Raw genomic sequence first — 24,342 nt, forward strand, 5'->3', positions numbered from 1 at the left:
TATCTACCAGCTGATCATCAAGATGGCCTATATTGTAACACCCACCAGCATGACAAAGGAATATTATGTTGTTAAAATACCGCACAATCACCTAGTTGAGTATTACTTGTCGTACACTACAATTTTGCCCTGCCCTGGTCATGGCATGTAACTTTCGGCATTTTATTTTTTCTTCACAATCTCTAGATGAACGCGAACGTCAGATAAAGCTATATATGGCTGGACTACGTGGGATCAATGCTGCCAAGTGTCCAAGGATGTGGAACCATGATAGTGCGTTACCATGTTGTCTCAATATGGCTGTCGCATGCAAGCCATCGTAATCTCGACAAAGCCTTCCTCATCGTTGCTGTGGAATATATAGTTATAACGCTAGATTGGATGGGATAACTTCGCTGAGTACACAATGTGAGTAACCAATGACAGTGTGCTGTCATCCTTCCCAATCTTGACGACATATGTTCATCGTATATAATGTTGGCTTACTATTTTGTCCTGCACAGAGACTCCATAATTGCCAGCGCCGAATAATGTCTTACAAGAGTAGGCTGTCTCGGCTCGAGCGGCCTTCGACTCAAGGGTGCGGAGCGATGGTATTGCGGTACCGTACTGCAGCAACCGCCGAGGTCTGGTCATCAGTTGCAAGGTGAGCGAGTTTGTGCTGTCTCCGCAAACTCTCCATGGATGTCGACGCCAGGTGATATCTCACAAGGGCAGGCTGTCTCGGTTCGAGCGGCCTTCGACTCGAGCGTGCGGAGCGATGGTATTGCATTACCATACTGCAGCAACCGCCGAGGTCTGGCCATCCGTTGCAAGGTGAGCGAGTTTGTGCTGTCTCTGAAAAGTCTCCATAGATGCCGGTGCCAGGTGATCTCTTACAAGGGCAGGCTGTCTCGGTTCGAGCGGCCTTCGACTCGAGCGTGCGGAGCGATGGTATTGCATTACCATACTGCAGCAACCGCCGAGGTCTGGCCATCCGTTGCAAGGTGAGCGAGTTTGTGCTGTCTCCGCAAACTCTCCATAGATGCCGACGCCAGGTGATATCTTACAAGGGCAGGCTGTCTCGGTTCGAGCGGCCTTCGACTCGAGCGTGCGGAGCGATGGTATTGCAGTACCATACTGCAGCAACCGCCGAGGTCTGGCCATCCGTTGCAAGGTGAGCGAGTTTGTGCTGTCTCCGCAAACTCTCCATAGATGCCGACGCCAGGTGATATCTTACAAGGGCAGGCTGTCTCGGTTCGAGCGGCCTTCGACTCGAGCGTGCGGAGCGATGGTATTGCAGTACCATACTGCAGCAACCGCCGAGGTCTGGCCATCCGTTGCAAGGTGAGCGAGTTTGTGCTGTCTCCGCAAACTCTCCATAGATGCCGACGCCAGGTGATATCTTACAAGGGCAGGCTGTCTCGGTTCGAGCGGCCTTCGACTCGAGCGTGCGGAGCGATGGTATTGCAGTACCATACTGCAGCAACCGCCGAGGTCTGGCCATCCATTGCAATTTAAGTGAGCTTGTGCTTTCCCCACAGACTCTGTTATTTTTGTTCTCTTCAGCATGTTAACTTGGTTGCGAGGGCCAAAACATATTGGTATTAGGTTGTGTTTGTATTTAGTACATAATAAAGTGCTTAAACGAAGACTATGTGGAGGCTACAGTTACATTTGAATCAGAGGTGTTTTTGGCCGCAAGGCGTTTGATTCGGATTTTGGATAAGGCACTATTGGCGCTAATAGGCCGTTTAGCTGCAGAGGATGTAGGGAAAACCTGGCTGGGTACATAGTAATGAGCTCAGCGAAATGTCGAAGAGTTAAAATAATACCGATTCCACCATGTCAGTAGCTCGTCGACTTCCTTGGATTCGTCCGGGTCTTCGAAAAGGTCAAGGAGGCTGTGGTAAAATGTCTCAGAGTCTGTGGATGTGTCGGTTCGTGAGAATACCGAGGATGAGCTTAGGGCAAATCGGACCTGGAGTTGTGTGTACGTCAAGATTATCGAGCTATAAAGATATGCTATTACGAACCTGAGTAGCAATGTAAGCTATGGAGGCAACGGTGACGCGGTTCATGCCATGAAGCCGAGCATTTCCAGATCGCGTGGCTTTTGGGTCTTTGTCGACCGAACTCGGGGATGTGAATACATGCTTGTAAGCCTGAAAATGATATAGTGAAGGACTACGTAGAATTTGTGCGTGCCCACTTACACATGTCAGCAAGCGACTCCTGAGGAGACCGCACCATGGGTCCTCCGCGTCATAGGTATGGTGAGCATACAAAAAAACGGGCCATTGATCTCCGCAGACCAAGATTTCGCCACTGCGAAGGTTCTCTCTCGTCCTATTTCGAGTTGTTAGGACTGTAGATGCCAGAAAATGAAAACATACTCTGCGTCGTGCCAGTTCAACCCAGCGGGGCAAAGTAATGACCCGGTAAGTTCATGGTTAAATCCTCGATCGATCTTCGAATTCCTATGTAACGGAGGCTGGATCGCTGCTCCTTTTGGGGAGATCCAATCGAGTATTGCAGGTTTCAATGATTTAGTGTCGTCACCTCTCGCGCCTGACGCTCCCTTACCAATCTTAAAATTGTAAGTATGAACTCCGGCAACGTAAGAAACAACGCACTAGTTCTCCAACATGCAAAATTTCTTCTTCGGATCCGTTCCTAAGTCGCTCTAACAGGCCAGGATAAGAGTCCAAAAGCTGTTCGAAAACGCGATGCTCTCGTCGTTCTCTGCCAAACGAGTCAGTCCATGAACTAGCAAATGAAGATGATGCCTTTTCACTCGGCAGAGAAGTCTTCCAGAGGAGTTTCTTCCATTTGTTCCAATCTAAGGATACCATTGGTCAGTAGAGAAGGGTAGTTGCACAGCGCGAACACAGTTCGACCAAAGTGACGCCCATGTGATATAAGGGGGTCTGATAAAGAGCTGGGCGGCGGGATAAGTCTGGAAAATTTGTCCCAAACATTAGGGACAACTCACCCTTTTTTGCGGGGCCCCATTTGAAGAGCTGATGTAGCGCGTTTGCTCGGAACGCTGGAGGTGGTGTCTCCGGTGGTCATGAGAGCTGGCGCGAGGAGGAAAAGATAGCTTGGGCTTCGCAAGGGATAGAAACCAGCTTTTTATCTCCAGCACTGAGTCGCGTGGGATTTCATGTAAAGGGCGTGCCTGATGGCACAGGCAGGGAATAACATGATTACCCGCTAATTGCTGGCCGTTTCATGTAAAGGGCGTGGCTGATGGCGCAGGCAGGGAATAACATGATTACCCGCTAATTGCTGGCCGTGGCGCTGGCCGCTAGCCAGGGGATAACTGGACGGGGACACAAGATGGCTCCCACCGGGACTGAATTACCCTTCATGAAATCGGTGGCGATGAACTTGCACCTTACAGAAAGCATTAGCAAATTGATGAGTCTGAAAAAATCTCCCTTGCCGTTGGATTTTCTTGCATATCACAACCGGAGAATACGGCCGCCTAAGTTCACCCAAGGATGCAACAGTCCTTGCGTCAAACTCAGATGTTTAATCTGTCTGGGAATATCATTAGTTTGAATCTCCAGTAAACCCAGCTGAACCTACTTGCGGTAGGACTTGCTAACTCTGTTTCTTAGGATCGAAATAGTAGGCGATGCCAACCGAAGGAGTGAGCATGAGGGGCTTTCTGGCATAGGGTGCGTGGGCACAATCATCGTCGATTCTCAAAGCTGATATCACAACAGAAAGGCGGATATCGAGAAGGGCTTGCCCTCAACAGAGAAAGAAGAGGCTCCTCCTCATCTGCCGGAGTACAATTATGAAAGGCGAGAGGAAGAGTCGATAACCAAGCTGAAGGAACAACTACGACTCGCAGAATTGGGCTGCTCAAGACTTCAAGAGCAGTACCAAACATACAGATTGCGTTGGCTGGAGGAACATCATCGAGCAAAAATCTTGGAGGAATATGCACCGACCGGAATCAGCACATACCCTCCTCGTCAGATTGAGTGGGACGCCCCTTCCCCCATTCAAAGTATGTCAGATGCAACATTTCCTCAAATAAACTGACTACTTACTTAGGCGATGACGGATACGATTTTGGAGACATAGTGAGAGAAGACATATCGTAACATTACCTGTGTAAAACTATTGTTGTTGTGCATAGGACGCCAATGACTCCGTCTTTCTAGCGTCGTTGATCCTTGCTGTTGTGATGCAGAGTTATGATAGCAAAATATAGATATTTGTGCTCTGTGCAAATGAGCAGGATACCATAGACCTCGTCGCGAGCAAAGAGATACAGTACAGCTGTAGTTTGAGGAACTAGACTGAGAGCACTCGTGCAGCACATACGAGTACGTTTTCCCAAACATATATTTGGCGTACTCTCTCTGGAGAATATCCTCCAGAATATCCAGACAAGGATATCATTGGGGTCGTATCCTAGCTGGCCCTGGGCCATAACTAGCAAGCACCAAAACAATCAACGAACCCACCACAACGCCGAGTGTAATAAGAGATGCAATCATCAACGGTGCGGAGGGCTTGAAGTCTGTGGCGACACCCGCGAGAAACCCAAGAATGGAACCCGCCACACTGCCGGTAATTCTATGAGAGACGCAAGCAATTATGATCAAAGTTTGCTTACCTCAGTACGCAAAAAGAAGTCGGTATGCCTGTAATGACAATAAACATCTTCGTCTTGTGTCGCAGGTAATATGACTGTGAGATTGGTAAGGTCAGGCTTAGGCTACAGAAAGATGGTGTAACTCGAACCGCGAAGTCCATGGATCTCATTCTTTGGCCAAAGTGTTGCACCATTGTGCCCGCGAAGATACAACCCACACCTAAGAGTAAAGAGCAGGAGCACATAGTTTGTGAAGTCTGCGTCGTGCCTAGACCCGGAATGGCAAGGATGGTGATATCCAGGGCCATAGAGACTCCTGCCTGTCAGGCGAAAAATAAATAGGGAGGTATTCTCATTTACATAGCACTCACCAGGGTAATTTGACCTTTCGCTTGACTGCTGAAATCGTCGATGAATGAATTAACTTCTACCCCGTTTAAGATACCATCAACGGAAGTACTCCTGATGCGATCAATAGTGATCGGCATGCATAGTACCATAGCTGCAGCGTTGCCTATGAAAACAAGAAGTTTACACCTCCTGTGCTTCTCTCTCACCGCATGAGTTCGAATGAGTCGAGCTTCAGGTTGGTTGTGGCGGTTCAGAAACTGGTGATGCCCTACGCAGTCTGATAAGTTAATGATGTCTGATTATGAGAACCACGTACGTAGGATGTACGATATCCTGCCTGTTAGAAGGGAAATCAGTGTTTGAAAGGCCCAGCGTTCCTATGCTCACGTACAACAAAATACCACACCAGTTTCCTCTACAATCCCATTATCGGCAAGACCTTCTGTTTCTGGGTCGTCAAGATGATATGCAGCGCAGACACGAGAACGTACCAATGGTGGCCAGATGTGCACCAATCTGATTCATCTGGTCAAAAGTCCAGAATATCGAAGCGGCAGAGGATTGGCCCAAAGTTGTGGCTTCTGTTTTGTGCTTGGGTGATTTTGGCAGTTGGTGCAGCGTTAGAGGCTTACCTCCAATGTAGCAAACAAGTTCTCTACGTATACGTCTCACTTGTGAAGTTTCCATTTGGAACTGATGCGGAAAAAATTCGTAGTGTTTCCTGCTGAGCAGTGATAAACGCTCAGTCCATCAGGGTAACATCGGCCGCTTACCAGTATTGAGCCTCGAGTTCGAGTCCTATGTCATCAAAATCAAAATTGAGAAAAGACAAAGGCAATAACATACTCTTGTGTCGCCATTCGCTTGGCTGAATGCATTCTCCGAATAGCAGTTCGCCATTCAAATCTTCTAGCCAAGCAATAATGTTATGGTCGGGGACCACGTAGTAGTATTGAAATCGTTCTTCTCCCATGAAGATCGTTGGAAGAACGACAAGTGTCCATCTATCTTCGTTCGCAGCAGCTCGCGACGCATCGATAAAATCCTCGAGACTGTGTAAATCTAGATAAAGCCTCAGATTCATTGGCGTGAGCGCATTCTAAGTTTTCATTTGAGCGCATCACCTATACAACCGGCCGTCACTCACCTTTGTATTGTGATGATAGTATGTACCACCCAACGGGTGGACTAACTCCTGCCAATTTCCGTACGTTGCGGGCCTGTTGATAGCGTTAATCGAGACTATCAAGTGATAACAAAGGCGACCTACGGAGGGTTATCGATCTCCTTTACACGGACTGAGGTATCCTCATATCCATTATCTGCGCTTATAATATGCAGAAAACGTTATTCCAATTCAAGTATTAGCTAATGGGTACTCACAGCATTACAACTTCAGCATAGCGTGGAAGTTGCGTCGGCCAGATACCAATCCCACGTTGCAGCAACTTTGTCAGCTGTTGCTGAGAACCTCTTGCCTAGAATATTATAGCTGCCTTAGAACTGTGCGTGTCGGAATAATTCAGCGTACCATGTTATTCAGCTTGTGGACTTGTCAAGCGGGTTGTTGCGTGGTGGTTGCGTGTGAGTGACTCTTTGCGCTTGCTATTACTTTATTTAGAATTCTGGTCAGCGTACATGATTACATATGAATATTTCTACGCTTACATAAGCGCATGGCCCGCTCTCGACTGAGAAATAAGTACCTTTTGCTTTTTATAATTTATACCAGAAAGATACGTCAACTTCGAGGTCCTCAATTATCACAGGTGTACCGGCTCCAAAGCCAAAACCGAAGGATGCTAAGTCAGACTCCTCGCAAGCCTTACCAGAACCTCCCACTAGTGAGAAGCTTAAACGCAAGCCCAGTGTTGTCGGAGCACGACTTGGTGCTGTCTGAGTTTTACAGGCTCGCAAAGCCGAAGCATGCATCAATACATTACTCTCAACACCCTGTTCACGACCTTTTCTCAGGTTTCCATTGTAGCGTGGAATTATTCTACAAAAGGCCAGCTAGTCCCTGGGTGAGCTTCCTGAACTCAGTGAATCACTCGCAAAGGAACGCGAATAAACTCACTCACATGTTAATGCTAGATGGCTTTTATTTTGCAAAATTCGCAATCCTCGCTTGCTCGACGTGCCGCTCATTTTCCGCAATAATATTGGCATCCAAATGCTCGATGGCTGGAATGTTCTCAGCACCGGGTCCGAAATAAAATGCCTGCTGCCAGTGCTTCTCTCGCATGGCCATCTCAGTCGCGTTGCCTAGCGTCAATGCAAGTTCCGTTCTCGCCCCTAGCACTTCCTTCCAATACTGACCCTGCGTGTGGTCGTCAAAAGCAACCAGGGCAGCAGAAAGCTCTGCAGCGCTCATGAATATAGTCCTAGCGTGATCGTTATCGGCCTTGCGAATACTTTCACGCCCCTTGTCCATACTCACCTTGACGCGCTGCAGTGCGATCTTCAGAAATTGCCAGATAATATCAGGGTTAACGATTTGTTGTACGTGGTTGAGACAGGTGGAGGTTGAAAGACTGTTTGATACTTTTTTGAGTCCCTGGATGGCATCGAAGACTGTTCGTTGGGCGAGCGCGACGAGCAGGTGCGAGGGCCATTGGACCACATGCTACTTTTGTCCGCGATTTGGAGGGGCACATCCACTTGACTCCGTGACTGAGAGTACTGACTAGTCTCAACATAGCTATATGGGATGTGCCTGTAAGCCATCTATATCATTGGGTACGTTCGTCGAGAGACTTGTTGGCGACAGACCTCTATATTCGAATACCTGACCGAAAGCATCCTCATCGGGTGGCTCAAACGTGTGGTAGTCAACCTTGACCCGATCAAACCAGCTTTATTGGAGGATGATCAACCGTATAGCGGGAAGACAAAGAATATCACCCACTCCGGACCTCTCGTCAATCCCCTCTTCAGTCTTCATCCCTACTTCGATGGTCTTCTCACGCCAATTTTCTCTAGGTGGGCACAGCTTGGGTTACGGCCCTCCATACTTGTGCTCTAAAAACATTGTTTAAAGCATGGAAACACCTGGTAAAATATGCGACGGTCATTGAAAGAGGAAGGCTGTGACCTCACACGCGATAGAATCGACTTGTGTCTCAGGATACCAAGGCGAACAAGTCGCAGTCAAAAAGTTTGGTTTCTTCTTCAGAATGTCAAGACAGTGTTTTTCGCGATGGGGTAGGTTGGTACACAAAAGCCTGTGGGTAGTCCATAGAGCGCTTTCTTGGGCCATGGCCTAAAATCGGAGGTATGTGCTCCGCGGCTCGTTTTTGCAGGTACCTTATGGAAGAAATTAGATGAGCACTGGATGGATAAGACGGGATAACGATACGCACATAGTTGCACCCATAACCATTTGATTTTGTCATGCAGTGTTTGGAGATCGCATGCCCTCGGTGAGGAAACCGAGTCCTTCTAAAGTGAATATGCAGACAGCTACGATTATATCTGCTACTTCTGTTACATACGAATTATCTCTTTGCATGGATTTGCTGGCGAGTACGCAAAGATATCGATGACTAACTGACGGAAAATGCAAAGAGGATGGTTCAGATGCTAAAAGGCACATGAGAACTCGAAAATTATTAAAGCCAAACAAAATCCCATATATATTCTTACAAGCCTCCTGGTCGGTCCGGATCAAATTCATATTTTAAACTCTATTATAGGATACCATGCATGCCCCATCCATCGCTCAATTGGCCCTCATTGCCCATGTCCACACCTTCATCCAGTGATGAGATTGCAAAGAAAGCTCCCGAGAGCGTCTCGAAATCCGTTGGAAATACCAGCCTTGTCGACCCCTCGGATGCGCTAAGTTTTCCCGAAGGTGGTTTCACCGCTTGGGGCACAGTGCTGGGCGCGTAAGTGCTTCTGTCCACCTATTGATCATTGCATACTCACCATGAACTGCGACCGTTAAGTGTGTTGATTCAATTCTGTGGCTTTGGGTAAATTGGACTTTGCATTTGTGGGCCCAAACTAATAACACGTTCCAGACATGGCAACGCTTACGGTGTCTTCCAGGGCAAGTATATGTGTGGATTATCTTACGTGGACGGACTGACAACCACGATATGCAGACTTTTATGCTCAAACATACCTAACCAATTCCACACCATCTGCAATCGCGTCAGTGAGCTCTAGATCTGTTTAGGTAGTTTCTTGGCTGTTAGTGTTTCTGACCTCTACTGCGGTGTAGCTGGGTAGGAAGTGTTAATGCGTTCTTGGCATTATCAGTTGGCATCGTATCAGGAAGGATGGTCGACCGAGGCGCATTGTATGTGTGCAAGAAGTCCCCATAAAGACATCTCTGATCATACATTTTCAGTTACCCTGTGATGAAAATCGGCTATCTCCTCCCAATGCTCCTTCCTCTTTATATTGTCCCTGGCGAAACCAGATCAGTATTATCAAGCAAGTCCCGTTTCTGTTAATGCGCAACTTCGCTGACTGTATTGCTATGTGTGTAGATATTCCTTTCCCAAGGCATCGGTTTTAGTATTGCAATAGGCCTTACGAATGTTCCCTCCTTCGCTGTAGTATCGCATCACTTCCAGCGACGCAGGGCTTTTGAGATGGGAATTGTCGCCACGGGGAGCTCTCTGGGTGCAATCTCGCACCCCGTCATGCTCAATAATCTTACCAATGGAAGACTCGGCTTTGCAAATGGTGTCTGTGCAAGTGCGGTCCTGAGTGGTGGCTTGCTTTTCATCCGCAATAAACGAAATTGTTGGGACGTGGCGCTTTGCGAGCTGTCCTGGGGAATAGCGTACCGGAAAAGATAGAGAAAAAGTTATAGTACGAATGACCAATAGAATCTGTTTTTGATGTTGGTGTTTTCTGGTTTGCAGATGCGGCATGCATGTTGATTTGATATAATACAACCCCCTCTGAACTCCGGCAGTCCTCATCCTCCTCTATTCATCACTCGACCTGCCCACTACTTCACCCATGTTCAAGTACATGAGTTGCTGACTGTCGATGGGTTGAGAATGAATTTCGCTGCTGATGTCACAAAGTCTGATCATCTGACTCCGAACTAGATATTGGAAACACAGACTCATCTATGTAAAAGAATAGGAGAATGCGAGACTCAAGTCGCGCAGACCACATCTGGGTGTTAAACATCTTGTGTAGCTTGAGCTGACCTAAATCAGAATCTTCTGTACTTGCCGATACCATAACGGAGAGCATCAGGGTACAGGACTCTCTGACAACAACTTTACTAAGTGCTCTCTTGCGTATTGAGCCGGGGTCGCGGTGTGATCGAATGACATGGTGGTCAGATGAGAAGATGCGCGTGGTTCAACCGCACTGAGTAAACACGATTGGCACACAGTGCCAAAATTTTGCAGAATTTTTCTAAGTCTGACATCCAAACCTCGCAAATTTCTAAGATTTCATCTATCTCTTTCTACGTCAGCCCACATATCGGCCTGTTACTTGTCGATTTTCACCGGGCTTGATATCACATTTTGTACAACATACAAAGCACTCTCAAATAATGATAAACTCCAGGGCCCCCCGTGTGTAATCTGCTGTCGCGTGATATGAAGTTAAACGAATCTACACGTAATTTTACAATGTCAATGATGGTACACGGAAACATATAAAAATACGTGTACCCAGCCCAACACCTAAATCCTAAGTGTAAGGACCATCACAATGAATACTCCGAAGAGCCGTCGCCCAGCGATTCAGCATTGATATATTCCTTGTAGCGACAAACGTCCTCGGGTAGAAGTGGTGGTAGGTTTGGGCGTAATGATGATGAAGTTGCAGGGGCATTAGCATGCGAAGAGAACACAGGCACACCACCGTCAGGGGAGTTGGACGCAGGCGCATTTTCAATGGCTAGTTCATAAACTTCCACTTCTGCTTTGGCGCGATGCATCTTCGCCCGCAAGTAGAGCAGCTCCGAGTCGGTATTGCGCTGGTGGGAATTGTAGCCATCAATATCAAGGTACGTCGCCATCAGTGCAGCCTGAGCGGATAGCTCATTTTTGCGTGCCTCATTCAAGGTATCTTGGACCTCAGGGGGAACCCACGTGCTCAACAGGCAGAACGAGGGGTCAATGGACTTCAACATATAGTAAGCGCAGCCAAGCAAAGCAGATTGATGACAGTACTCACATTTACTATGACTGACGTTCGACATTCTAGACGATGCACAAATGTAGTAGGTTGGTGAACGACCGAAGAAGTAGAGCCGTTTGAGCACGAGTAATATTTGAATGATGGAAACCTTTTAGCTGGGGAGAGGCCGGCTTGTTGTCTATTGAGCCAACCTTCGCACTTCTTTTTCACAGCTGTCAGATAGGCCACTGTAGCTGGTGAGTAGGGCGCAGCAGGTCTAGCAACGCATCTTGAGGCTGCTGAGAAGAGGCTGACATTGGGCAGGATTGGAACTGCAACACCAGCGCGCAAGGTACGAAGGCGCGGGAACGCGCGCGCGTATTAGCGCGAAGCGCGGGAAAGCGCGCGCGTGTAAGCGGAAATAAAAGAGACTAAGCTTAAGTGATGATATAAAGCAATATAAGAAAAGATAGATGCAAAGTGTAGACCAATAGACTTCTACTATGTACTGCTAAGTAAATAGTGGGTGATAACTAGTAAGTTCCAGGGAAAAGTAAGGTAAAGTGTAGTATGTACTGCTGGCGCTTATATAGCGCACCTAAGCGCGGTCATGCGGAGCCGAAGCGCTACCGAGTAGGTATGTAAGGATATATATGAGTGAGAAACTATGATAAAAATAAAGGTGGAACTATGCTAATAAAGGAAATGGAAATATACGTACTAGGAAGCTTGGTGGACAGTGGATGGATGCATCTGAATGGCTGGCGCTATAGGGCGCGCAAGCGCAGGAACGCGCGCGCGCGTATACATCGCGAAGCGCGGGAATGGTGCGCGCATGGCGCGCGCCATTGCTAGGTAGTATCATAATGTCAGATCACTCATTCGCATGCTAAAATATAAGAATCTCACGCATGATCCGTCGCTGTTGCACACAGTCGATAGCCTGGCTGCACAGAGACACTTCAAGCTGACATCTGTCTCTCTTCTCTTCCATGAAGGCTCGCTCTACAACCCCACGCACGGTATTGTCCCCGATCATACTTCGTAACGATTCCTCCCTCTGCGCCTCCAGCAAACGCTCCCCGACGATTTGCCAAATATCACCGAGATAGACTCGACCTTTGAGCAAGAAGTAAAACAGATACAATTCAGTCCGGACCTGCATTGAAAACCTTCAGGACATGCAAATTGATATTTCAGAAAGATGGACTGGCCGCCTCCGTTGGTATGAGTCTTATGTAAAAATCTAGCCATTCGGGATCGGTGAGTATACTTGAAAGTTCAGACATGCCGGTACGAATAGCTGAGGAATTGAATGGTGGAAGACAGGAGGGCGACATCGTGAAACGTCGTAGTAATTATGTACAAGGGTGAACCGATGCATCTCAAGATTCTCATTTGACTGTTAAGCGAATTGTTTGATGCTGTTTGACGGCAGGGCATCAGATTCACCTCACTGGGCATCAAAATTTAATTTTACTCCAGCGTGTCGCCCCTCAGAAAATGAAATAAGTATTTAAAATGGCCTGCTTACCTGCCGTACTCTAGTTGGGCCTACCGATCCTCGATCGGAACGTGGGTTGTCTTATTTGGAAGTCCGGTATTCAAAAGGCTCGCCTGATTCTAGAGAGCCAACGACGTCATGATGATCGTGCAACGTTGTAAACCTGTGCTCCCTGCTCCTGCCCCTGGGTGAGCGCTTGAGCTGTGAGTACATGTGAGTATCGATACAGCTAATCGTGTTGCCATTTTCGTACCTAGCTTCAATCGCTCGTTAGAGATGGCATGCTCGCCCTTCATTAAGGTCGAGTCTTTACCTGCTATAGCCACTCACGGGTCTATCTGCGATTCTGGCTGGTCACAAACTCATACGCCAACATGGATGTGACAGATCGTCCATGAGCGCTTGAGCTCGTACATCGAGTACGAGCAATGTGTTTTCCTGTACGGTGATGATGATGATTGTTAGTGAGGTTGATCCCCTTTCACGAGTTTCAAACTCACAAAATAATTATCGGTATACCTAAAAATTGTGCCGATGACGGCCAATCCTGGTCCCAGAAATCCCGTACCTGACTTGGAGACCTCTTTATGAGCTGAGTGCTGAGTGCCCGATCTCTTCAAATTCTATTCCTTGAAGCGTTTCTTGTTCCACTTATCATCTAAATCATCAAACAATGATGAACAGAAGTTGAGCATTGAACGTTAACTCTAGAGCAACGTAACGTTGTTTGCTTTAGTCGGACCATGCAATCATATCTCCGGTCGAGATATTGCCTACTAAGTCGTGTATCGCCCGCTATATGCACAAGTCCAGTACTAAGCAGCACGTGCAGTACGGCAGGAGTACATCTTCTTCTCAGTCAATGACCGAGGTAGTATAATTCAAACTTTTCAGACGAGGTTCGGACCTTGTATTGAGGATGATCGCGGACGATTGCTTCAATTCACTTCTCAGCCTCCCGTTTCATTTTGAGACAATGCACGGAGACGAGAAGTCGGTTAATGTCCCCCGCGGGGACGTAGACGAATGGACGAACATGTGTAAATCCGGATAAAGGCTTGTTCGCGAGGAATGCCTCACACAAACGCACAGTTGACAGTGTGAACACCACGCGCAGTCACGAAAGCGAGACTGTTCCGTACTTGATTCACAATCGAGGGTATTGTATTAGTAATCGTTCCGTGACGTTCTGCTGAAGGACCACTGCCCCGCAAGGAATTGATAAAGCCCATTATATCACCTTCTCACATCCTCTGATTGTACTGCAAGTTGTCCAGAAGCATACTAACAGTGTGAACAACAGCGTCAGCGTATCCATATATGGCTCTGGATTCATGGTGCCAGCTTTCCGGCATTCTATTTGTTAGGGTGTGAGTGAGCTGATACGGTTGGAAGGAGGACACGAGGCACGTACCCTTTCCACCCATGCAGGGGCATGGCCTTGTGGGATTTTGTGAGGTCCTGAAGAGCTGCCACAGTTGCGGATGGCAGAATTATTATGCTCTGCACAAATGACTTGCCTTGTACATGTGCTGGCGACCTCGGGAAAGAGCCGTTTTACAAACTGAAGAAGTCATAATGGTTAATGGTTTGGTATGCATAAGAGTCAGCAACAAAAGTATTGCTACCGGGATTTTACCGATATGGTCTAGTTTAGACTCAGCTCGCAAACATGAGGCGTAACGAGGCAATAATCGGAACTTTGCTACAAACAGAGCACACTAACACTACTTAGTAGTTTCATCGATAACGAATAGTCTCGACTTTTGCTTAAGTCGTTGCTTCTGCACCCCTCCTGAACATGCCAGGATGTGGTGGTTCATTACTGGTCTTGCTCCGACTCGCTTGCATAGCTTGCAATGTCTAAAGAGAATGCGGAACTCTGTCGCCGTAATGCCATCGCCAATAGAGGAGTCGAGCTTCGCCATTAAGTCTTTTTGTTCCCTCCGGGTCCACTCCAGTTGAATAAGGCACGGTTTCTCGTGCTCTCCTGGACAATCCATCAATACAACTATGGCGACGCAATGAAGCAAAATCATACCTCGAAGAGGGTATATGAAGGTAACCAGAGACGATCGATGATAGTGTATGTCGATTTTCACTGGGTGATGTTCAGTTTGGAATCTCATCAGGAATAAGGAATGCTGACCTCGATACCCACATGTATCAGATGTACATCTTGCATTCCAATAAAGTTTATTGGTGGCCTTATCCCTCCAAGGGTACACTGCTGCCTCTGTGTAAGCCTCTCTTCTGGTGCTGAAGGCGCATAGGCAGCACGGGTATTGGAATTTGCGTTCGTCGCGGTACTTCTCGAAGTTCGACGGCGGAACTTTTTTCCCCTCTTCATCGTCTGGCCTGCATTTTTAGAGGTAAGTCAACGCTCAAAACTTGTACGAGATTTTGATGACGTCTCACCAGTACCATTCGATCATCGTTTTCGACACGCTGTCGTAATGTAGGAGGGCAAATTTGCAAGTCATAGCCTCCGTAGCAAGTCTGGCGAGCGTCAAAGCGGTTTCATGATAGTCCGGTGGGGCAGTAATCGTAGAAGAGGGTGAAGATGGGTCCATTGGGTTGATCAGTGCAACAAGGGTTCGTCGCCCTTTATGAGATTTTTATTATCACATAGCCATTTCCTGCTACAGTTAAAGTCCGTCCGCCCTCTGACAGCCCCGCCAAGTCCGCCAGTCTGAGCGCTGCCAGGGTTTTAACCTGTGAGAATATGACTGCTAGCGCCTAGGTTTGTCATGTTGATTGTTCCTGGATGGAAAAAGGCGAGTTCTTTTAATTTGATCTGGTTTTTGGCAGCTGGGCTCACTTTCGACAGTTCCGAATGCATCTCGCTCATTCATCAGCAAAGGTTTTCAAGTGTACTTGCACGCGCGAGTTCACTCAGGAGAATGCCTACACCAAGCATCAGCGATCGTGTGTAAAAGGCAAAAAACGACTGTTTTCTGCTTTATCAAAGGCAAAGAACCTCCTAGGCTCCGCAAAACGGCCCCGGCTGGATGCACACCTCAGCATGGAATCTTCAAGCACGCAGCTTCACCGTCCGCAACCGATATCCTTGCCTTCTGACCAGGTCAACGAGACACTGATCGCAGATTCTTACAACGTTGACCCGGCGCTGTCAGTGCCACGTGCAGGCTCTTCGTTGCAGAGGAATATGCCCATTCCAACATCCACTGCCAATATTGGCGCAGCGTCTGCAGAGATAAACGAGGATTCTTCGTTGGCGCAGCGCAGAACCCGACGTGTTGACGTTCGGATGCCACTACGCTATAGACAGTATGAGGACATACTCCCGCAACCTCCCCCGAGCATTCCAAGCCAAGCTGTCCCACTACAGGAATTTATCCCGCCCTCAAATTCCACCGACGTGCCTACCACCACTTCTACGCCATTGCAATCCTCTCCTTTCCGCACGGCCAGGAATATATTTGGACTTGTACGCCAGTTCTTTTCTTCAACCCCCCCATCTCATGACCCGGAAGAGGCCGCGACGCTTCAAGATATTAGCTCTGTCCCCACTGTTGCTCCAGTAGGACTGGATAGCCTCGCTGAGCCTCACGACACATTTTACCCATACCCCAACCAATCGTCTTTCAAGCTCGGACATTGGTACTGGAATGGTAGTGTGCAGAAGTCGCACCAGAGCTTTAAGGAATTGCTCGATATTGTTGGACGTCCAGATTTCGATCCTGGTGATGTCCAGCATACGCATTGGGACAAAATAAACTCGCAATTAGGTGCGAGCGTCGATGATGAGGGAGAAGACGAATGGGAGGAGGATGATGCAGGTTGGCGCAAAACGCCAGTGGTCATCAAAGTGCCTTTCTCTCGGACTACAGCTCGGCCGGATGTTCGACCTTATATCGCAGCGGACCTTCACCATCGTCCTCTTGTGTCAATTATCCGGGAGAAGCTGGCAAATGTTCATGACAACGAACACTTTCATTACGAACCGTATGAGCTACGATGGCACCCCCCCCATTTACCACACGAAGTGAACATTCAGGGCGAATTGTACACTTCGCCAGCCTTCATGGACGCACATCGCAAACTTCAGGCATCTCCGGGAGAGGCAGGATGTAACTTACCTCGCGTGGTAACTGCACTCATGTTTTGGTCCGATGCCACGCAGCTAACGACATTCGGTAACGCCAAATTGTGGCCGGTGTATATGTACTTCGGAAACGAGTCGAAGTATCGCCGTTGTAGACCGTCCTGTCATTTGGGCAATCATGTAGCCTACTTTCAAAAGGTATGATGTTTGTCCATTAGTTTTCTGAACTGCATTGAAACTCACAGCCTTTGCAGCTTCCGGATTCATTCAAAGATTTTACGGGGACTTATACCGAAGGCAAGGGAATTGGTCGCGAGTGCATGACGCACTGTCACCGTGAATTGTTTCAAGCTCAATGGAGAGTCTTGCTCGATCACGAATTCTTAGAGGCCTATGAACACGGGATCGTGATTCTCTGTTGCGATGGCATCGCACGCAGATTTTACCCACGAGTTTTTACTTATTCTGCAGACTATCCCGAAAAGTGAGTCGTGGATGCTCGTCTATAGGACTTGGATTCTCATTTTAGCTAGGGTCCTCGTTGCTACCATCCGACAGTTAGGAGGTTGCCCTTGCTCACGATGTCTCATACCAATGGATAAACTTCACTGTCTGGGCACGAGTTGCGATAGGCAACAGCGTACGACTCTCGCGCGTTCCGATAGCTCGAGAAGTCAGCTAGTTGCCAGCGCCCGAGATCTCATCTACAAGGACAATTTAGGTGTGGATAGTGCAGCAGTTGAGTTCATTCTCAAGTCTAATTCGTGGGTGCCGAACACGGTAAAAATATCAGTTTATCGTCATACCTTTGCTAACCTTTGATTAGAACGCGTTTTCAGACTCTCTGGGTCCATTTGGATTCAATATCTTCATCGCGTTGGTTGTCGATCTTCTTCACGAGGTTGAACTTGGAGTGTGGCGGATGCTCCTAATCCATTTGCTAAGAATTCTTACAACCTTGAACAAAGACCTGATTCACGAGGTTGACAGGAGGTGCGCCAAACATCTGTCTTACAATGACTTAGCGGGCTAATGCTCAACTTTAACAGGTATAGGCAGGTCCCACCGTTTGGACCGGCAACTATCAGACGATTTTCTTCCAATACTTCCGAGATGTCGAACATGGCTGCACGAAATTTCGAGGACCTTCTACAGGTATGTGCTCAGAATGACTCTTATACACCTTCGCGGACTGATTTTGTCCGAGTGTTCTATCCCGGTCTTCGATGGCCTGTTCCCTGACGCTCACAACAGGATTGTTATTAATCTCCTTTTTACTATGTCGCACTGGCATGGACTCGCAAAACTTCGTATGCACTCCGACCTCACCTTGAAGATTCTCGACGACACAACAACTGATCTTGGCAAACAGTTTCGTCTGTTTAAAGAAACGGTGTGTGCTTCGTACCAAACACAGGAGCTTGATCGTGAGGTTGGTGCGCGATCTCGCCGGCAGGCGAAGGAAGCGGCCAAACGGGCCGAGAATGGTAAGGACAAAGGGAAAGGGAGAGAAATAGCAAAGGCGAGTCTAGACCAGTCGCATGGTGTACCTGGACCGAAGCAGCCACGGAGGAAGAAGTCATTCAATATTCACACTTACAAGTTCCATGCGCTAGGGGACTACGTCACTTCCATCCGTCACTTTGGCACAACAGATTCATACAGCACCGAACCGGTAAGTTCCAAACTGCGGTCCATTCATCTTCTCAATTTGCACCAGGGAGAACTAGAGCATCGTACGCCGAAAGGCAGATACCATCGCACTGATAGAAGGGCATACGTTCACCAACTGACTCAGATCGAGCGCCGGGAGGCTCGCTTGCGCCGTATCAAGCAACGGCAATCACAGAGAGGCCCTCGGGTAGAGGCACATGAAATGGCAAGTAATCCCCAGCTACACCATCATATCGGCCAAAGCGAGAAGACGTACGACGAGCTTGGTCAGTACCTTCGCGACCACGCGGGAGATCCGGTTATGAGGGTAAATAACTTCTGACTCGATAATCATTATGCTTAGATATCACACAGGATTTCCTTCCTCGGTTGAAGGAGCATATCCTCGATCGCCTCGAGCCCGAAACTGCTGGATTTCCGCATCGTTACGACCAATGCAATTCCATCTTCTTTAAGCGTCATCGAATTTATCACCACAATCTCGCAAGATTCAACTACACCACTTATGATGTCCGAAGGGCTCAAGACGTCGTGAACCCACGGACTCCGCATTGTAACATCATGCTATTGAAACACCCAAACGATGATGAGCACGGCGGTGAGTATCGTTACGCAAAAGTCATCGGCATACATCATGTCAACGTTGTTCGCCTCGCGAACGTTTACGAATCTCGCCGAATCGAATTTCTCTTTGTTCGGTGGTACGAATCTGTGCAAGATCATGCGTGGGACGCCTGTACTCTGGGCCGTGTTCACTTCAGGCCTCTCATAAACGAGAATGCATTTGGTTTCGTGGATCCAGGAGTCGTTCTTAGAGCATGTCACATCGTCCCGGCTTTTTCTCGACGCCAACGCAATCCGGGTGAATGTGGCGTTTCCCCATTGGCAGGAGACAAGAATGACTGGCACGAGTATTATGTTAACAGGTGAATGGACTCAGATGCCCTGATGATAATGATCGCTAATCTTATGAACACACTAGCTTTGTTGATCGCGACACTCTGATGCGCTTCCATTATGGACTCGGGGTTGGTCATGTATACTCACATGAGCCAAGGCCCTGTCCTATTACGCAGGCGACAGTACATGAACCCTTGGAAAGTAGGGAAACGCTGAGCAAAAGCATGCACCGGCGAGGTCCTACTGACGATGATGATGACGATGAACAGGGCGACGATCATGATTATGTTGGCGCGGAGGAGCTTGGTTTTTTCGATCAAGGACTCGATGCCAGCACAGAGTCGCTTATCCAGGCGTTGGACGAGATGTTTACGATTAACCATACCTTTGATTACGAGAATTAACATAATTGCATTCTTCGTCAGTCGTTTCTAGGATACCTTGAATTCCTCTTTGCGCACAGTCACTACATTGCCAATCCCTCAACTCGCCCTGGCACTTCTCTGCCGCATTGTCAATCCCTCCCACTCGCCCTGGCGCTTCTCTGCTGCATTGCCAATCCCTCAACTCGCCCTGGCACTTCTCTGCCGCATTGTCAATCCCTCCCACTCGCCCTGGCACCTCTCTGCTGCATTGCCAATCCCTCAACTCGCCCTGGCACTTCTCTGCCGCATTGTCCATCCCTCGACTTGCCCTGGCACGTCTTTGCCACATTGCCAATCTCTCTATTCGCCCTGGCATAACTTTGTCACATTATTAATCCCTTGATTTGCTTTGGTTCCTGGTACGCCCTCGCTGATCCCTGTGCGGCGTCAATGATGCCCAGCGGTTGGAAGTAGCAAGTGGGCGTAACAAATTCACATCTGGATCCTTATTAGAGCCTCGTTTGATACTTTTCCCTCCATCTTCCTGGTCCCTCCATCCTAACAAGATGGAATTGACAACAGCGCCAACAACCGGTCCTATCTACACCTATGTGCACGCGGTCAACCAAATTTTGAGACTTCTACCTGTTAGTGTAAGTACAATATGCATTGCGGATAATCCTCATCATCGCTGATGGCCTCTTTCTGCAGAATGAGGAGGTTCGCCATCGCCAATTGGTAGATGCTTGAATTAACTCTTGTCTTACAGCCTTTCCATGGTCTGTTTGGCCGATTCCTATTCATGGGATACGTTGGGCATGCGCATCAACTCTCGCCTATATATGTGAGGTTATCGTCCTTAGAGTCAATGTTTCATCTCATGGTGTTCGTCTACAGTGGCCTGAAGAATATCTCGCTCTTACGCATCCACCCCATGACATCCTGCGACATGTTGGATTTTTACTTATTGTAAACGACGCTACACGATTTTCTATCTACGAGATAGAGGTAAGAGCTCTATCATGCTGCTGAGTCCACATTTGAGATGAATGTACTAGAATGGCGGTTCTGCTTTTCTCAATAATTGCAGGACCGACTTTTGCGCGCCCAACTCACATGGGGGCATCTCTCCCATCTGGTTGGTGAGTACCCCCCAAATACTAGCCCATCACCGGACTCATCATACCACGTACTACATAGCTTGATCAGCTGCTCGGTGTTCAGTTTACCCCAGCAACACACCCACACGGATTCCCTCCTCCTGCTGCGTTCTCCGAAACGATGTTCCTAGATTTCGAATATGAGCCTACGATCTTAGAACCTACCGTATTCGATATCTTACCCACACCTACTTTGCCGGACGACGACAGCTCTATCTTCGATATCATGGCCCTGGCTAGCCCTGAGTCCCTCAGTGAGGCGCAGCCTCATCACCCAGACCTCCCTTGGATACGCACTACCCGAGGCGATCCCCTCAACAAAGATCAAAAACTATCGCTCAAACCCTTATTGGCTGCGTCATCATGGGGTCGCTCGATTAAATTGGCAAGATACCTTTTCATCGGATGTTTCCTTGTCGGAACGCCCGTCAACCCATTTTCTATTCCCGAGGCAGTTTGCAGGCAGTTGATTACAACGAGCTTCTTGAGAGCTCTCCGCTTTAACCAAAAAACTTATGATGAGCTAAGTAAAGAGCCACGTGAGTATCTGCCTCTGATTCTAAATGTCACTACCTTACGGCGTGATCAGTGATCATCGTGAACGACGATGGGAGCCAGACCATTGTGAGATGGTCGTACTTGCGCAACCGGGTAAGCTCGTCCCGATGTATAAGTACCTTCACTCACTTCAGGTGTTATGGGCAGTTTCAGGACTTCCAGATTGACGTAACTTCAGAACTTAGAAAAATCACACGAGGCAGCACATCCGTATTGGCTGGGTTTGCGCCCGATGAGGATAGTAAGATGCAGAAGATTCTTGAGTTGATTGTCTCGCTCAATTCAGACGACCAAAATCTGGTAAGGGACCACGGAGGCTACATAATCAGAGCTAAAGACTTTTCATCCGTCAGGTACAAGAAGCTATCTGCATCCTTATTAGAACACAAGCCTTCAGGGAGGTCCTCTGGGCTGCATTACTACGACCCATTGCCGAGTTAGCTGAAGGCAATGCGAGACTAGCAGATCTATACCCCGACGCCATTCAAACTTGGACGGGTTATCTACGAAAGGGAATCGTTGGCGTACTGATTACCCTCGTAAGCTTTTCCTCGGTTTATTCTTCCTCGTACCAATGACGAAAATTGTGCTTCTGTATCAGATGTATCAGGCATTTACTCTGCAGATGCCGTCTGACTCGACGAATTTGAAAGCGCCTGAGATACATCCCAGAATTATAGCTGCCCTGGACGAGATGTATATGCATCCAGACCGCTTCGCCCCCTTCTTCCAGGTGGCGCGTGAGCTGCCCTCACTACAGTCAGTCCTTCGTGTCAATTTGATCTTTACTCATTGTCACATGTATTCAGGGAGTCAAACGTCTTGGTTATGGATCCCAAGAACAAAGTCCCGAAACTCATTACGGACGCGATGGGAACGAAGCGGATGAAGACCTTGCAGGATCTCGAGCCCATAGTGGTCTCGTCAACTTCCGATTTCGAAGTCCCGTATGCACGATTCGTCTTTCCAGTGCCCAGCAGTGATGTTGAGATGGATCTTTCGTACTTCCTCAAGCCAAGTTGATGGGGTCGTTATTTCAAACTTTTGATATCGTTTGCCTTGCAAATTCTACGTGTAGTACAATAGCTTCGAATTTTATTGCTCATTGGATCGACGTAGTCGTGAAAATGTGCGGATACAGCATGAAAGTAGAAGGTAAACGTGTCATGGTTTTGGTGCACGAGTCTTCGTCGAACATCTTTAGGGTCTTGCGACCAGTTGCGAAGGAGTTCGTTGGTCCGAGTGAGATTGGCTGAGAGCTGACCTCCCCTGAATGATTGTTCAGCTCGTCCGAGACAGGAAAAATCAAGTTCGCACCGTTTTTGAATAGGTTCGCTCAACGCTGGGCTCTCTCTCACGTCCATCCTCTCTAGGAGACGAGGTTCCTATCTTCGTATTGTCGCGCAGCGTCAGGTTCTGGAAACGCTCTGGTCCTGTCGAGATATCTGGACCATTGTCCAACCATGTCGAAGTACTACGGAGCCAGGATAATAGATTCGGCTTGATCTGTGACTTCATCGCAAGCGGCTGCGACAACCTTCGTAATAGTGACGTATGCTCTGAGATAAGTGATTGTAGTCTCCAACGATGCTGAGGCAATTCTCCACTAACTCTTGGAGATACGACCGAATTCAAAGTTTAGATCGAGAGTTCAATAAATAACTTAAATCATCCAGAGTTGATCAGGCGCAGAACGTGCGGGAGCATTAATCCGGCATTGAGCGAAATTGTTTGTCTTTGTTTGGTGCAACTGTTACCTGGTACGTTATTGTCAATTCACGATCAGTGACTAATAACAACCGACACATCCATATTAGGAATATTCACGGTAAGCATTCCAATCTGATTTCCCGATCGCATCGACCAACATTCAAACGTTAGACATGTCTCGCGTCATATACGGGCCTCAAATCGGCAGTGGTCGTGTAAGTGCTTTCTCTGTGATCCAGCCCCAAAACTCACATCTCGCAGACCCAGCTGGAGGTGTTAGCGGCAAACATGGTACGTATTTAGTACCGCGTCGCCGCCGCGGGGCCTGACTTCATTACCCGAGGCGGCCACCGCTCCGCGAGCGCCAGGTCCAATCAGGAAATTCGCGCGCTTCTGTGCCGACGGTTTCGGTCGCATCATGCAACGATTGAGATCGGTGTTACGGAGGGTGAGTTCTTTCCAAATCATCAATCGCACAACTAACAAAATGTTCTAGAGATGAACTTGTGCTACCACAGGCTGTAGTAATGACCAAACACCACACATACCATCACACACCAGTCCTAGTACTACTACTACCCACTAGATTCTAGTAGCACTCATCATACCAACTCCCCACTCTAATCATTCATGTAACATTGGCATCACCCTTCAAATCAAATCAAGATCTAACAGACACTTTATATAGCACACATAGAATAGTAATACTAGTATGCTACTACTACATAATAATAATGATAACGATAACGGATAACGAATATTTCACATCGCTTCGAATCGCTAAGGATCCCATCTCTCGTAGCATTTCAGGCTGATGTCAAAGATGAAAGATGAAGAGAATCAAATGCTATAGCACTAGTACTATACATAGCACTAGTACCATGCATTGCCACTTATGTACTAAAAGGGCGAAAAATTTAGTTGCACTGCCACACGTTCGCTGATACCAGCAATCGGTCCGCTGGCAGTTCTCGTTGATCCTCACTTGGTATGGTTTAACACCTGCATCACATTGTTTGGCGTTACGCTTCAGGGATTTACCGTCTTCGCATCTCTCAGTCCTCGAATTGTTCCTTCCAAACGCCTGTGTCTGATTACGCCTATCAATTCTTCTAGGATACGCCAACATTCTCTTCAGCGTCTGATGTTACCTTATTGTAGTCCTTCCCTACGTTTTCCTCCTCCATAAAGACATCGACGAGCTTGTGCAGACGGAGGATCTAGCATTGACCACCATCTCGATGCTCCTTGAAACCAAAATACCGAATAAGCCCCGTCGACTCAGGTGCTCCCTAATTGTACACTCCTTGCTGGCATCTTGCTCGGTTCAAGTGGACAAAGGGTAAGGA

The 24,342-nt window shown here is 47.9% G+C and overlaps 9 protein-coding genes across 9 annotated transcripts; 3 read left to right on the forward strand and 6 right to left on the reverse strand.

Annotated features, from left to right (window-relative positions):
* Nucleotides 1-267: 267 nt before the first annotated feature.
* Nucleotides 268-1,556, forward strand: F5891DRAFT_988535 (uncharacterized protein; the record flags this gene model as incomplete). Its single annotated transcript, XM_041378012.1, has 9 exons — nucleotides 268-273; nucleotides 377-408; nucleotides 543-646; nucleotides 698-816; nucleotides 855-986; nucleotides 1,025-1,156; nucleotides 1,195-1,326; nucleotides 1,365-1,500; nucleotides 1,549-1,556. The coding sequence occupies 9 exons, from the start codon at nucleotides 268-270 to the stop codon at nucleotides 1,554-1,556; spliced, it is 801 nt and encodes a 266-aa protein (XP_041216761.1).
* A 77-nt stretch (nucleotides 1,557-1,633) lies between these two features.
* Nucleotides 1,634-3,054, reverse strand: F5891DRAFT_967595 (uncharacterized protein; the record flags this gene model as incomplete). The annotated part of the gene is made up of 8 exons (XM_041376272.1): nucleotides 1,634-1,763; nucleotides 1,815-1,960; nucleotides 2,016-2,144; nucleotides 2,196-2,328; nucleotides 2,376-2,569; nucleotides 2,616-2,724; nucleotides 2,777-2,920; nucleotides 2,975-3,054. 8 exons carry the CDS (start codon nucleotides 3,052-3,054, stop codon nucleotides 1,634-1,636), a joined length of 1,065 nt encoding a protein of 354 aa, XP_041216762.1.
* Nucleotides 3,055-4,397: 1,343 nt separating this feature from the next.
* On the reverse strand, nucleotides 4,398-6,336 carry F5891DRAFT_1200307 (uncharacterized protein; the record flags this gene model as incomplete). The annotated part of the gene is made up of 13 exons (XM_041368817.1): nucleotides 4,398-4,566; nucleotides 4,619-4,692; nucleotides 4,747-4,917; nucleotides 4,969-5,216; nucleotides 5,265-5,285; nucleotides 5,340-5,390; nucleotides 5,440-5,529; nucleotides 5,581-5,669; nucleotides 5,722-5,746; nucleotides 5,795-6,047; nucleotides 6,096-6,168; nucleotides 6,219-6,275; nucleotides 6,332-6,336. 13 exons carry the CDS (start codon nucleotides 6,334-6,336, stop codon nucleotides 4,398-4,400), a joined length of 1,326 nt encoding a protein of 441 aa, XP_041216763.1.
* A 689-nt stretch (nucleotides 6,337-7,025) lies between these two features.
* Nucleotides 7,026-7,382, reverse strand: F5891DRAFT_1223974 (uncharacterized protein; the record flags this gene model as incomplete). The annotated part of the gene is made up of 1 exon (XM_041369476.1): nucleotides 7,026-7,382. One exon carries the CDS (start codon nucleotides 7,380-7,382, stop codon nucleotides 7,050-7,052), a length of 333 nt encoding a protein of 110 aa, XP_041216764.1. The 3' UTR covers nucleotides 7,026-7,049.
* Nucleotides 7,383-8,689: 1,307 nt separating this feature from the next.
* Nucleotides 8,690-9,762, forward strand: F5891DRAFT_1200309 (uncharacterized protein; the record flags this gene model as incomplete). The annotated part of the gene is made up of 7 exons (XM_041368818.1): nucleotides 8,690-8,838; nucleotides 8,899-8,925; nucleotides 8,974-9,006; nucleotides 9,058-9,110; nucleotides 9,185-9,254; nucleotides 9,306-9,381; nucleotides 9,448-9,762. The coding sequence occupies 7 exons, from the start codon at nucleotides 8,690-8,692 to the stop codon at nucleotides 9,760-9,762; spliced, it is 723 nt and encodes a 240-aa protein (XP_041216765.1).
* An 875-nt stretch (nucleotides 9,763-10,637) lies between these two features.
* On the reverse strand, nucleotides 10,638-11,066 carry F5891DRAFT_988541 (uncharacterized protein; the record flags this gene model as incomplete). Its single annotated transcript, XM_041378013.1, has 1 exon — nucleotides 10,638-11,066. One exon carries the CDS (start codon nucleotides 11,064-11,066, stop codon nucleotides 10,638-10,640), a length of 429 nt encoding a protein of 142 aa, XP_041216766.1.
* Nucleotides 11,067-14,284: 3,218 nt separating this feature from the next.
* F5891DRAFT_988542 (uncharacterized protein) lies at nucleotides 14,285-15,130 on the reverse strand (the record flags this gene model as incomplete). Its single annotated transcript, XM_041378014.1, has 4 exons — nucleotides 14,285-14,547; nucleotides 14,599-14,658; nucleotides 14,719-14,915; nucleotides 14,976-15,130. The coding sequence occupies 4 exons, from the start codon at nucleotides 15,128-15,130 to the stop codon at nucleotides 14,285-14,287; spliced, it is 675 nt and encodes a 224-aa protein (XP_041216767.1).
* Nucleotides 15,131-19,343: 4,213 nt separating this feature from the next.
* Nucleotides 19,344-19,914, reverse strand: F5891DRAFT_988543 (uncharacterized protein; the record flags this gene model as incomplete). Its single annotated transcript, XM_041378015.1, has 2 exons — nucleotides 19,344-19,585; nucleotides 19,662-19,914. 2 exons carry the CDS (start codon nucleotides 19,912-19,914, stop codon nucleotides 19,344-19,346), a joined length of 495 nt encoding a protein of 164 aa, XP_041216768.1.
* Nucleotides 19,915-20,131: 217 nt separating this feature from the next.
* On the forward strand, nucleotides 20,132-23,586 carry F5891DRAFT_988544 (uncharacterized protein; the record flags this gene model as incomplete). Its single annotated transcript, XM_041378016.1, has 17 exons — nucleotides 20,132-20,218; nucleotides 20,277-20,285; nucleotides 20,335-20,409; nucleotides 20,463-20,573; nucleotides 20,624-20,707; nucleotides 20,766-21,264; nucleotides 21,315-21,376; nucleotides 21,431-21,583; nucleotides 21,637-21,822; nucleotides 21,885-22,042; nucleotides 22,093-22,230; nucleotides 22,362-22,438; nucleotides 23,101-23,111; nucleotides 23,165-23,208; nucleotides 23,233-23,284; nucleotides 23,337-23,441; nucleotides 23,512-23,586. The coding sequence occupies 17 exons, from the start codon at nucleotides 20,132-20,134 to the stop codon at nucleotides 23,584-23,586; spliced, it is 1,926 nt and encodes a 641-aa protein (XP_041216769.1).
* Nucleotides 23,587-24,342: the final 756 nt, after the last annotated feature.

The sequence above is a fragment of the Suillus fuscotomentosus genome (assembly GCF_016647785.1).
Source record: "Suillus fuscotomentosus strain FC203 chromosome Unknown F5891scaffold_230, whole genome shotgun sequence".
NCBI classification, from domain to species: domain Eukaryota; kingdom Fungi; phylum Basidiomycota; class Agaricomycetes; order Boletales; family Suillaceae; genus Suillus; species Suillus fuscotomentosus.